This window comes from Chenopodium quinoa, unplaced genomic scaffold (assembly GCF_001683475.1).
Source record: "Chenopodium quinoa cultivar QQ74 unplaced genomic scaffold, ASM168347v1, whole genome shotgun sequence".
Classification (NCBI taxonomy): Eukaryota; Viridiplantae; Streptophyta; class Magnoliopsida; order Caryophyllales; family Amaranthaceae; genus Chenopodium; species Chenopodium quinoa.
Window position 1 is genome coordinate 6236069 of NW_018744626.1, and position 13129 is coordinate 6249197.

The following is a 13129-nucleotide window of genomic DNA, read 5'->3' on the forward strand; positions in this document are numbered from 1 at the left end:
AAAACCCACACAAAAAGAAAGAGAAAGAAATGAAGAAAATTGAATCGGGCTGAGCCTGGATTTCGAGCCAAAGAATTATGCCCAAAGTTAGGGAACTTCCCGGCCGGGCCTAGCCAAATCAGCCAATCTTGATCGGCTGTACTCTATATCTTGACCTCATCCCTAAAGCACAAGTACAATTTTAATTACCTTTATCCATACTCTCTATGTATGTGAAAGTCCCAAACCCGGTCTTATAATTTTAGGAATAGGTTACATGTTAATATGTTACCGTTATAATTTTTACCTAGATGAAAGCATAAAAAACATGCCACCATTATTATTACTTAATTAAATATATGTAATATTGAACGCATTAATATAACATGTTATCTTATTATTCAGATGAAAGCGTTATGTTATAACACGGTTCTTATCTTATGCACAAGACTCAGAAAAATCAGAAAAAAAATATGCTTAAGTGACAGTTGGATATCTCTCTCAAGTTGGTAACATCCATCAAATTCAACTTAGCACACATTTCACATAAAATCCTTCATTTTCTTTTGGGTCCACAACTATCATATCAACCCTTCCAATTTAATCTTATTGAGAAATCTCATCCTTTTTCTCTGCTTCCAAATTCAGAAAAAAGGTCTATTTTCTTCTGTCAAATTAACAATTATATACAAGTATAATAAAACTTTGGCATATACATACATTTATAATATATGGTCTGAAGAAGCTTGTTAATAGTAACAGCACTGCATCAAATTGCAAGCTAACTGACACTAATCATTAATGATACCTGAAACAATCTACATATTAAACAATTACAAGTGCTAAATATAGATTGGTGCAACTTAAAATCAGTACTATATTACTATAGTTTAACTCAGATTATGTACACTTAAATTTGCTGGTTGCATGATATATATATATATATACATACTGAAATAATGTCATCAATTGCTATAAAGAAAAACAAAGTGGTCCTCTAATACACTACAAAAAGGAAAGAAAAATACTACCAAAGTTTAGTTTGGTCCCAACTCTACCTACAAAGGTCTGTAAACTGTACCTCACCTACACCTCTCCGGCTGTTAGCCGCCTCGAATATAATCACAAGCCATGGCTTTAATTTTCCGAGCTTGGTAGCTAAGCTAGCCGCGTATGTATGTATGTATGTATGTATGTATGTATGTTATTAATTACATGATGATGATGAGTTATAGGTGTAATTAATGAATGGATTAGCTCGGACGTGATAACGAAACCAACAAAAATAAAATTCAACAAATTAAAGCCAAGAAAAAACTTGAATGTCATTATAGTGCAACCAAATTTGAAGATAAGTTCACTAACATCTTAATATCAATAATGTGTGTAGGGACATCCTAGACCACTCACGAGGAGTCAAACTAAATTTGGATGCCAGTGATATCACTAATAAGGTGGGATTTTGAACATTTTTGATATTGACATTTTTATAACAAAAAACAAGATTAGGGTTTATTTAAAAAAAAAAAAATCCTTTAATTTCTTAAATAATCGCCTTTTTTTTTTTTTCTTTTGATTTTTGGTTATGGGAAGGGTTTATTAGTTATGATGCATAAGTTTGTTCCAAAGAAATTTAACTAATTGGAATGAAAAAAATTAAATAAAAATTAGTTGTGTACATTAATTATTTTAGTCAAGAAAGCATTAGTCCATGGTCATTTTCGGTACTACAACATGCATTTGTAGAACGGTCCCCCTAAATGAAAGCTAAGTAACTCTTCCTTCGTCTCTTATAATCAATCAACAATCATAATGTGAACCATGTTTAGACAAGACATCATACAATGTACACACATTAATATATAATATACTCGTTTAATTTTGTCCATACATAGCGGCTAGGGTATATATACGTATGTAATTCGTATTTTTACATGCGTGCATTTAATTTATTAGTGGTAAATAAATACATTATACCATACAGATAAATAGAAACGCGTAACTACAGATAAGATATACATACCTATACACACATATATATACACGAAGATTAGCTCGCGTGTCAATGTAGACACCACTTGCCACATGGTGGGTATGTATGCCATTCCTTTTCCTTTTTGGACGTGGTAAAAGAATTTTAGGCATCTTCATTCTTCTCTCCTCAGCTTTTCACAAGAGCATGATTTTCTTGAATAATTACCACCTCATCATGACTCTCCTTCCTCTCTCGTTCTTTGTACAATGATAGGAATATTTTGCAGCTTTAGAACCCTCTCAATTGAATCTTTCTTTACTCACTAATATATATTTACATCACCTTCACTTAGCTAGCTTATTCTTACTGTTATCTCATCAACAACAATTCAACCTTGTAAGTTTGAAGCTCTTCAACAATTTTCCATGTTTGAAGAGCTAGAATCGAGATTCATCGAGATTTTAGTCTTCACACACTACAAATATAGCCTCTACATTTTATGTAAGTTCATCTTTTTAAACCTTAATCTTATTGTACAAAAAGGAATTTTTTTTTTTTGACACAGTGAATTATCAAATTAATGATACATATATACATGAAACTTCTTAGGAATAGTTAAATGATATCTTTTTCTACTTGGTAGGTATGTAGTAGCTGAAATTTGTACACTATTTACATAAAGTAGTTTATGGTGTTCAAATTTGATTATTCTTTATAATTTGAGGAAAGAACTTTCAAATTGTATTTGTGTTCATTGCTTTCTTCATAAACAAATTCCAGCTAAATTCATGGACTTATCTTTTTCTACAAAAAGGAAACTTTTGAAGCATATATGAACATGATTTTTTTTTTTTTTTTTAATTTTATTAAAAGCTACATCTATGTTTGATTTCCTTATGTTTGTTTTATAAATGTAGAGAAATGCTCTTATCTACTTCAAACAATTGAATTATAAATTTACAAACCCTAATTACTAAATTTTCAAAGCAAACATACTTTATTTATAGATATGTGAAATTCAATAGCTTAGTTTATTTCTTTGTAATTCATTTAAATGCTAATTCAATCTAATTGCCAACTCAAAAACCTTGAGCTAAATTAACTATATAATGATTTTTTAGTTTTTGTTTTGCCTCTTTTTTTGTTAGCAGCATTATGATGAGGAATCATACAAGGAGATGATGAGTTTAAGAGATAAAGACGGTCCTTCGTACACAACGAAGCAAGAGCTAGGAGACTCAAGCAAACTAAGCATAGCAGCTTCTTCAAGTAGTTCAAGGCAATGGTCATCAGGGTTCAAGAATCCAAGGATAGTTCGAGTTTCCCGTACCTTTGGAGGCAAAGACCGGCACAGCAAAGTTTGCACCATCAAAGGGCTAAGAGATAGAAGGATTAGGCTCTCGGTACCTACTGCAATCCAACTCTATGATCTCCAAGATAGGCTCGGGTTAAGCCAACCGAGCAAGGTCATTGATTGGCTACTCGATACTACTAAGCATGACATTGATAAGCTCCCTCCATTGCCGGTTATACCAGGGAGTTTTAACCCTTCTCAAGGAGCATATGGTGTCCCACTTTCTTCTTCTACGCCGTTTTTTGATGCTAGTTTGTTACCTTCTAGGAAAGAATGTGGCATCAATATTAATAGGACTACTGAAGATGTGGATGTGGACGAGGAGGATGAATCTCTTGTCGCGAAATTGAAGTATTGGGATTCAAATTCATTGATGAGATCTAAGCAAAAAGGGGTAGATCATCATCATAATGATCAAGGTACTTCTCAAGTTTTAGCTCAAAATTTATTCCCAATTGCAAGTTCAAATAATAATAGTACTACTAATAATAATAATAATATTTTACCTCCTCATCCTCCTTCCTTTTTGAGCAATAATCCTATGTTCAACTATTACCATTTGGAGCCTTCAAATTTATCTTTGTCTCAATTAGGAAGTCTTGGTGTTCCTTCTTCTCATAATGATCATCATCAAGGCTCTTCTCAATCAAGCTCGACTCCACAACCTCCATCCTCGCTATCTCTTTCCTCAATGTCTCAATTTTTTCTATGCCCTTCCATGACAACCACATCGTTTTTCCCTCCTCATCAACAAGCCTCTTTCATGAATAATAGTCATCATCAAGTAGAGAATGACTTGAGACAATTTAACCGTTTCCCTTTGTCAAACACTAGTCCTTTCTCTTCTTCTTTCCACAATAACTCGAGTGGATTGGATATGAAACCGGCCTTCCCTTTGAGTATGAATCATGACCCTCATTTGCAGCAACAAGATGATCAAAATCGCCAAGGGAATAAGAGTAGTAGTGTACATCATAACCCTTGGAAAGAGTCCTCAGGGAACTAATAAATTCGATCTTATGAAAAGAGAATGAGAATGAGAACAAATAGTTTTCTGTTTTTCGATCTCTTCTTGCTTCTAAGTTATAGTCATCAATTGGTGAAGAGAAATGAAATGAATCGAGGCAATTTGTTCTTGGTTAATCATGGTTTATCTCATGAGATTTGCTAGGGTGACTACAATATATGCAAAGATAAGTTTGATGCTTGAGGAAGCTAATAGCAACTCTTGTGCTACCAATGCAAAACTCGAAATACAACAAGTAAGTTTTTTATTTTTGATCATGTAACTTACATTTAAGCTTTTGTACTAGACATGTTTCTTGAAATTGTGATACAAACTATATATATATATAGGTGGAGATGAGCTTCTCTCTTGCAATGTTATAGACAATACAAGTCATATTTTATTAATGCAATGTTTTTCTTATATTAATTCTTAACCAATGTTTTCTTATAACATGAGTAATGAAGTATGTATTGTGATATTGTTTTGACTTATTTGATGTACGTTTGTCTTTAGAGGTAAGGAGATGGACCCCGTGCGATATATTAGGAGATTATTATATTTACCTAATTGGGATATAACAAGTGTGCAAGTAAAACCTAAAATTATGTAAACACACTAGGTTTCTAATATGTCAAATGATGATCTATGGTCCATAGGTTTGTCAAAATAAAAAAAAAGTAGAGTCAAGTTTTAAGTAGTGTTTATCTCTCTGTTTCGTCGTTTACTTTCAATCAAATTCAAGTCAAGATTAATCCGAGTCAAGTTTTAAATTTTTGTCTCTGTTTCATTTACTTTCAATCAAATTCAAGCAAGATTGAAACTATAGACAAATAAGTTGGCTTGTGCTTTCTCACAATTAAACCCGATATAGTGATTAGGTAAATGAGCTTGAACTTGTACACAAATCTAAAAATATTCCAAAAATAATTAAGAGTTATTTGTATGAAAAAGAATATAAGCTAAGTATGAATCAAGGGATCGGAAAATGTATGATTAAAACACATCTATCTCATGAAGTTTATTGTATCAAACATATATTAGTCATTCAAACAATTGAATTATCAATTTTTTATTTTTTTTTTATTTTTTTGACACAGTGAATTATCAAATTAATGATACATATATACATGAAACTTCTTAGGAATAGTTAAATGATATCTTTTTCTACTTGGTAGGTATGTAGTAGCTGAAATTTGTACACTATTTACATAAAGTAGTTTATGGTGTTCAAATTTGATTATTCTTTATAATTTGAGGAAAGAACTTTCAAATTGTATTTGTGTTCATTGCTTTCTTCATAAACAAATTCCAGCTAAATTCATGGACTTATCACATTAATATAAAAGCTGACTTCATGTTGAACTTACGTGCATAAATTTTAATATATACAAAGCATACATACTTTGATAAAAATCCATAAAACATTATATTATATTTGTGACTGAATTGATTTGTAAATTATAATTGATGATATTATTGATTTAGTTGTTCTAATACTCGTATTAGGGGGAAAAAAAACTATACCAATGTATACCATACATTAAGTAATTTCAAAAATACTGCCAAAAAAATGTAATTTCAAAATTCTGAGGTGATTAACTACGCTATAAGCCTATAACTTGTGTAAAGTTTGAGTAACTCTCCCATTTTAAAAGATTTTTTTTTTTAATATTTTCCACTTTTATTTACAAATTTCTTAATTAGTCTCTTAGATATCTTCTCCTGGCTTCTTTGCTGCATAATTATGGACTAACCTTCTAGGAACAACCACCTCGATTTTTTTATTTTTATTTTTATTTTTATTTTTTTTTGACATCAGCATATTCCATAGTCCTTAACCAAATACAACCAGATTTAATGTCTTGTTAAGTTTTTTATTATGAAAAAAATATTTTCCACTTTTATTTACAAATTTCTTAATTAGTCTCTTAGATATCTTCTCCTGGCTTCTTTGCTGCATAATTATGGACTAACCTTCTAGGAACAACCACCTCGATTTTTTTTTTTTTATTTTTTTTTTTGACATCAGCATATTCCATAGTCCTTAACCAAATACAACCAGATTTAATGTCTTGTTAAGTTTTTTATTATGAAAAAGCTAATCCTAAGAAAAAGCATAGCTTTTTGAGGGAAAAAATATTGCATACATTGAATTAATTAATACATACTAGTATTTCTTATGTATAGTTTTCTTTTGTTTAATTTCTTGTTGAAGATGATAGTATTTTCTGTCTATATATATATGTATCTACACTAACACAACTCCCTCTTTTACCTATATGTATATTGATCTTAATACTTCCTAAGTAAAAGATGTTACCTATTTATATAGGTCATATATAACCTATATTTTGTCGTTTTATATGTCAGATCATATCCTTTTTCTATTAAAGGGATTTATTAAAATACTGATGAACCATAATATATGGTGCTTACTACTTAGAGCTACAGTAGAGTTTGAATCTTCACAGGTGGTGTTAACGTACTGTTAAGCATGAAGTCCTTTGACCTAGTATTGAGAATGAGAGTAATAACATACATATACATTATTCTTTTTGTTTCATTCTGTCTAAATGACCTAATTTAATGATTTTAGATATAAGCACTTGACCGCCTTTTACATTACAACTAGCTTAAATCCCGTGACACACACGGTTTTTATAAATTAAAGAAAATAATATGTCATTTCTGATATATGTTTTAATATTATGTTATTGATTAAAATCAACATTATTACTTATACATCCTATTAAATACCAATTAATTTTAAATTTACATAAAAAAAAATCTTATAATAATAAACCATTATCCTCCTGTCTAGAACTAATTATTGTATTGTTATTAATAAAAATATCATGACTTGTAAATCTATAGCTACAACAAGAACAGATGGAGTGAGATTTGTAGTCATAGCATTTGTTTTGTTGCAGTATTGTTATTACCTATTTGAGTTGTCTATTTTTTTTAATAATATTTTTAATTATTAAAATTTATTTTTTGTCAAAGCTACCTTTGATGTCTAGGACGTGGGGGTAGATTTTAAGATTTTGTCACATCACTACCGTATCATAATTCATAACCATGACAGCATGCCACTTGTCTTATATCATTAAACTTGTGATGTCGGCTATATTTTGGCCTTGACGTTGATGTTTAAATTGTTTGTTTCAATCTTCAATTCAATTTTTTGGAATATAATTGAGGTGAAACTTAGGTCTATAATCAAATCTACATGCATGTTTTTATTATATAAGATTCTAATTAGCCGTTAACATGTGCATGCATATATTTATGAATATATGAATGTATCATTTAGATCTAATCAACTTTTACATTCTATTCATACTAGGTTTATATTTTGATAATAGGTAATGAGTTATAATAAAGTTATAATAAGTTTATAACAAGCTAAGTGCAAGTACGGTACAATATGTATACTCAATATATAATTTATGTGGTCTTTTCAAAGGGTGAAAACTTTAATGCTAGAAGTTGGATTGTACTCGGGTGTATATAACAATCTCTTGCTGGTCGCTAATATATTATATATGCATGCATTGTCAAAGTATAGATCTTGATTGTCATCATATGTTTGGATAAATGGAACATCCTACATTCCTATGGACACTAGTATGTAGTATTAGTGTTCGTTGGTAATAATGAAACAGGAATACAAACAAAAAAAAAATTAGGTAAAGAAATGTCTAAACATTTTTGGAGAGAATTTAAAAGTTACGAAGTACTCTATTTACTTTTATATGGATAAAGTTGAGAAGTTTACTGCCTAGCATGACTAGCTAGTTACAATCATTAGTACTGATAATTGGTTCTCAACTTTGAATTTTATTAATTGTACTATATATGCATGCTTTATAGAGTACGTCCTAATGAGTGGAACATGTTCTCTTAGTTATGTGGCTAGAGTATCTACAAGCATACCAAGTACTGTACGTATGTTTCAAGCATATACTTTGTACTCACTCCGTAATTAAAATTAAGTCCGCCATATTGATTATCATAAATATCATCTCCTTATTTGCTTCATTTGACTTAAAAAGCTCTCATAAAAATATAGTAAAATAAAACTAAGAAGTAAGAATTAAGAAATCGATTAAGGGAGTAGTAGACATCCAAATTAAACTTGTAACCTTGGCTCCTTTCATCACTTCCTGTATAAAACCTTTTCTCGCCTAAATGATCATCGGTTTTGATACCACTTCTTGGCGAACTCAAATTAAAAAAATAAAATAAAATAAAATAATAATAAGACAATTCGAAAAAAAAGGATATGTGTAACCTATTCACCTAATATATACTTGTACTCCATATTAATTATTAGTTACCTTATCACTGTTCTTTTGGCGTAGTAGGACAACTTTTTTCTATACACATGAAAATTTTGCAAGTAAATTATCAACATTCATTCACATGTAAGAACAACATAACATGCAACATTATTGCCAATCAGCTATAAATTTAATGAGGCCAATGTTTTACCAGCTGCAAGCTCGCTCATATGTTAATCCTATCTACCAATTACCAAAACAGGCGATGACAAGTCTTGAACACGCGCTATCGCTCATTCACATGCTTATATCTTGTGAACATGTTATCTAGGTCAATTTTCTTACAAGTTCATATAAGTGAAAATCATATAGATGTATTTATATATATATATAGCACACACAACTCTCAATAATAATAAACACTAAAACAGTACGTTTGATGATCATACATATATTCGATGAAAAAATAAAGACAGATATATTTGTGAGAATGCAATCTAGGCCAATTTTCTTACAAGTTCATAAATAACAGATGATGTACTTAGACATGCATATTCGATCTTAACTAAACCTTATATATCACCTCAATATTTTAATCATTAAGCTACTTGACATCTACATATAAAATAAACAGTAACATCTATAAGCGAACGAGTCAAAAGATAAAACCTTTTATTTGACAAGATCACCATCTTTATGATTAATTTGGTCCCTAGCAATTTTAAAAATTGACAATATATAATAAATGCATTTGGAGCACACATATACTCGTAATACTTTGATACCAAGTAGTTGAGTTATCTCACATCAACAACGACAACAAGGAAGCGTAGATTCGATCGATATTGCCGACTATATACAACAAAATTTGTTGAGATAATCATAAAACCTAATATTGAAAAATAAATACTAAAATAATAATATAATATAATATAACTAGGTGAAGATTTTACATAACCTCATACTTTATATTTTAAACGTGTTCAAGCTTTCAGTGGTGTAACGTGTAAGCTAGTTAATTTAAGTCAAGAATTTGGTAAGTTATTTACATAAATGTCAAACCATTCTCATAAACAGGATAATTGTAATTCATCCGAGGCCATAGTTGGAAATCTCAATATGCAGGAGTTTTTTCAGGTTTAAGAAGTGTGACATTTGAGTCATTTGACAAAATTAGTTGTTATGGAGTATGTCATTATGTGTGTTGATAGTTGTTTCATTGTTTGTAAAACTAGTTAACTATTTTTAGGATTCAGATATCAATTGAGAGATCGGTTTTCAAATTATGAAAATAAAGGTGTGTTTGGCAAAATGTAACTCTAGAGGTAGATGTTAGTTTTGAAAATAAAAAATTAAATATGAGTGTTTTGTAAAATAGTTGTTGACTAGTTATTACTTATTAGCTGTAAAATTCTAAACATAGAGAAGAAAATTTTCCCACATCTACTTAGCTTTTCACAAAAGCTAATAATATTATTTTTTCACAAAAATTACTCCAACTACTAAACTCTATTTCTACCACTACATTGTCAAACACTCTTTTTTTTTTTTTTTTTTTTTTTTTACTAAGTAACAGTTTGAATAAATCAAACCACTAGAAGCTACTCAAAAGCTAGTGCGGAATATACTTGATTTCAAATCTACACATCACTATTTTTTTTTTTTTTTTTTTTTGTAGATCCAGACACCACTACCCACAACTCCACAACAAGTCAAGAACCCCCCCCCCCTTTTTTTAATATGTGATATTGTAATTAAATTATCTAAAATTATGTATTACAAAATATAGGATGATTATTTGAAAAATTAATTCAATATTTTAACAAAATCGAGCATGATTATATTTTGCACGAGATATAGAAATACATTTAAAATTTTAAAATATCATGTTCAATTTCCATTGTAACCTTTTAAAATGCATTTTACAAGGGACAAACAAAGAAGCATGGATAGCTACCTAAACTGCGAGTAAGTATATGGAAAAAGTTACTCTCTTAGAATTTCTAAAAGTCAAAATTCATAAAATTTTACTACCTTTTCTTTGTTGAAATGGATTTAGGGTCTGTTCATATTTACTTAATTTCAGTTCAGTTCAGCTTCAATCAGTTCAGTTCAGTTCAGTTCACCTCCTAATTTCCCTCTCTCATAAAATATTCATTTCAGCTCAGTTCAATTTAGTTCAGCTCCCATCAGTTTAGTTCAGCTCAAATCAGTTCAGTTCAGTTCAGTTCAGCCAGTAAATATGAGCAGGCCCTTAGCCAAATGCCCACATCAACCTTTTGAGCTATACATAATTAAATCAAATAGATATAAATTTTCTAATAATTTCAACTCCCTAACATGTAAAATTTTAACATAAATTTAGCATAAACTTAAACTTTTTAATTGGCAAATTTGGCTACAATAACTTGAAATATGATTCAGGTGCACTGAGGTCCCTAAACGTTGTGTAATAACCAAAATACTACCAACTATGGTACAGTTATAACACTATGGTTTAAGGCACACGTCGCACTTAACACTATGGTTTGTGGTGTTTTGGCTACTATACAAAGTTCAAGGTGCTCGTTCAATGCATCTAAGTCCTACTTCAAGGTGTTGCGGCCAATTTTGCATTTATAACTTTAAAGAAAACTAGTGTATGGTCCCGTGCAATGCACGGAGTAACAAAAATTTATATTTCAATAATTTTTTAATAATTTTTTTTTATAAAAGTATGACAAAAAGTAATATATTTTAAAAAAAATGTTTTACTGAATAGGAAGGAATGAATATATAAGTAAAGTAGGAAATAAAATTATACTGAATTAAAAAAATTGGTAAGATAATTTTGGCAAAAATATAAATACAAAAATTGGTGGGAAATTATTTAACCCTATTTTAACATGTGTCATGTTTTATTTGCTTTTAGTATATAGTATTGAATATATGTATACAGTATACACTACACGACGATATGTTCTCTCGGTGAGTCAATGCTTCTTCCCTGATTCTAAAAATCATGGGATCTATTCTCATCACCCGCCCTAGACAACAAAATAAAAACACTTAGTACATAGACTGATAGATGAATCCAAAGCATGCCACCGTCCAGTACTTGCCTCACATACGTAGTGCAGTACTATTGCTGGCTGGAATAAAATAGACAGCTTAGAGTTCCGTGTTTTCTCCTCCGCCGAAATTTAGAGTGGCGGGGACGGTGGTGTGAGGGGCCGGAGGATTGTTAATTAGACTATATCGATCCATTGATAACATGCTTGAGATAATAGACAACACAATCTTTTTCAACAAATTAAAGTCTCATCTCTTGTTACTGATCGATTCTTTTATGGGAGATTTTGTGATGAGCAGGAGTAATTTTTAATTATTTAATGGATTGGTCTTAATTATGGCTAAATCATAACTTGCATTTTTTTTTTCAATCTTTAATTTTATGGCGAAATCAATACATTTTACAGAAGAAGTTGAGGTGTTACTTATTAAATGAGATAATAAACCTTAGTTTGTGATTCCTTAAACTGGAATCGTAAAACTTTTTTCAAACTTAAATTAAAGCCAAGCCAAGTCTTGAGATTTTTTTGATTTTAAAGTAATTCTCAAATTCTCTCAGTTTCAACTTATTTTAAAATTAGACCTATCTTCAAAATTTATATCCACTTTTAACATATTTGTAGAGCTATCACACATTTTTCTATTTCTTTTGGAGGTTCGATCTTTGCAATATTTTCAAAATTTAGAGGTTAATTTTTAAAAAATACGGCTAAAAATATTAAGTTTTGAACTAAGCTTAGTTTTAGATCATATATCTCAACCTAGAAGTGTAACAAAGACCCAAGACTAAGGTTTTACGACTACCATTCGGTAAGGCTTTAGCCACTTCGTGTGAAGAGAAATATGTGACCATTATTTTAAAACAGATTGAATTAAGTATTTCTTATTTTCCTACCATCCTATACGAATAGAATGACGCAAAATTATACCGTACATGTGTGCTTAGTTTGGACTACTTATGGTAATTGGTAACTAAGTAGTACGTTATTTCAATTTTCAAAGACTGAAAACTGAAAAAAGGAGGCATTGAGCTATTTTCCAAACTAAGACTATTTTTTGGACTGTGAATAGAGATATATGTATGACTATTTATGTATGACTATCTCTCAAAGTCATATATGGTGGCTCAGTCTTAATGCATCAGACGATGATCTAAATTTGTTATTATCTTGACTATATGTATAGAAAAACAAAGGATCACATTTATTGTCTTGTTTTATTGTAACTTTTGTAAGCCTTGCTCTTATAGTCCAATAATTATAAGAACACGTGCTAAAATTGCTACATAATGCATATGTTTACTTAACTTAATTAATATAGGTGAAGGTGTGTTTAATTAAAAATAGCAAAGAATTAGAAGCAAAAGTGCCTCAATATTGAGGAAAATTGCTTTGTGACGTTTGGCTTGAGTAGCGAAGAAAAAAAAAAAAGGACCTCTTTTGTGACGGTTGTGTCAGTTAGTTTCTTTGTGATTT

The 13129-nt window shown here is 30.1% G+C and overlaps 1 protein-coding gene across 3 annotated transcripts; it reads left to right on the top strand.

Annotated features, from left to right (window-relative positions):
- Window positions 1-2015: 2015 nt before the first annotated feature.
- LOC110700730 (transcription factor TCP17-like) lies at window positions 2016-4737 on the top strand. 3 transcript variants are annotated; one of them, XM_021878331.1, is made up of 2 exons: window positions 2016-2455; window positions 3076-4737. In XM_021878331.1, the coding sequence occupies exon 2, from the start codon at window positions 3133-3135 to the stop codon at window positions 4312-4314; it is 1182 nt and encodes a 393-aa protein (XP_021734023.1). In that variant the 5' UTR covers window positions 2016-2455; window positions 3076-3132; the 3' UTR covers window positions 4315-4737. The 3 variants fall into 3 exon arrangements, with proteins under 3 accessions (XP_021734023.1, XP_021734022.1, XP_021734021.1); XM_021878330.1 differs by having other exon boundaries at window positions 2017-2455; window positions 3103-4737; XM_021878329.1 differs by having other exon boundaries at window positions 2020-2455; window positions 3106-4737.
- Window positions 4738-13129: the final 8392 nt, after the last annotated feature.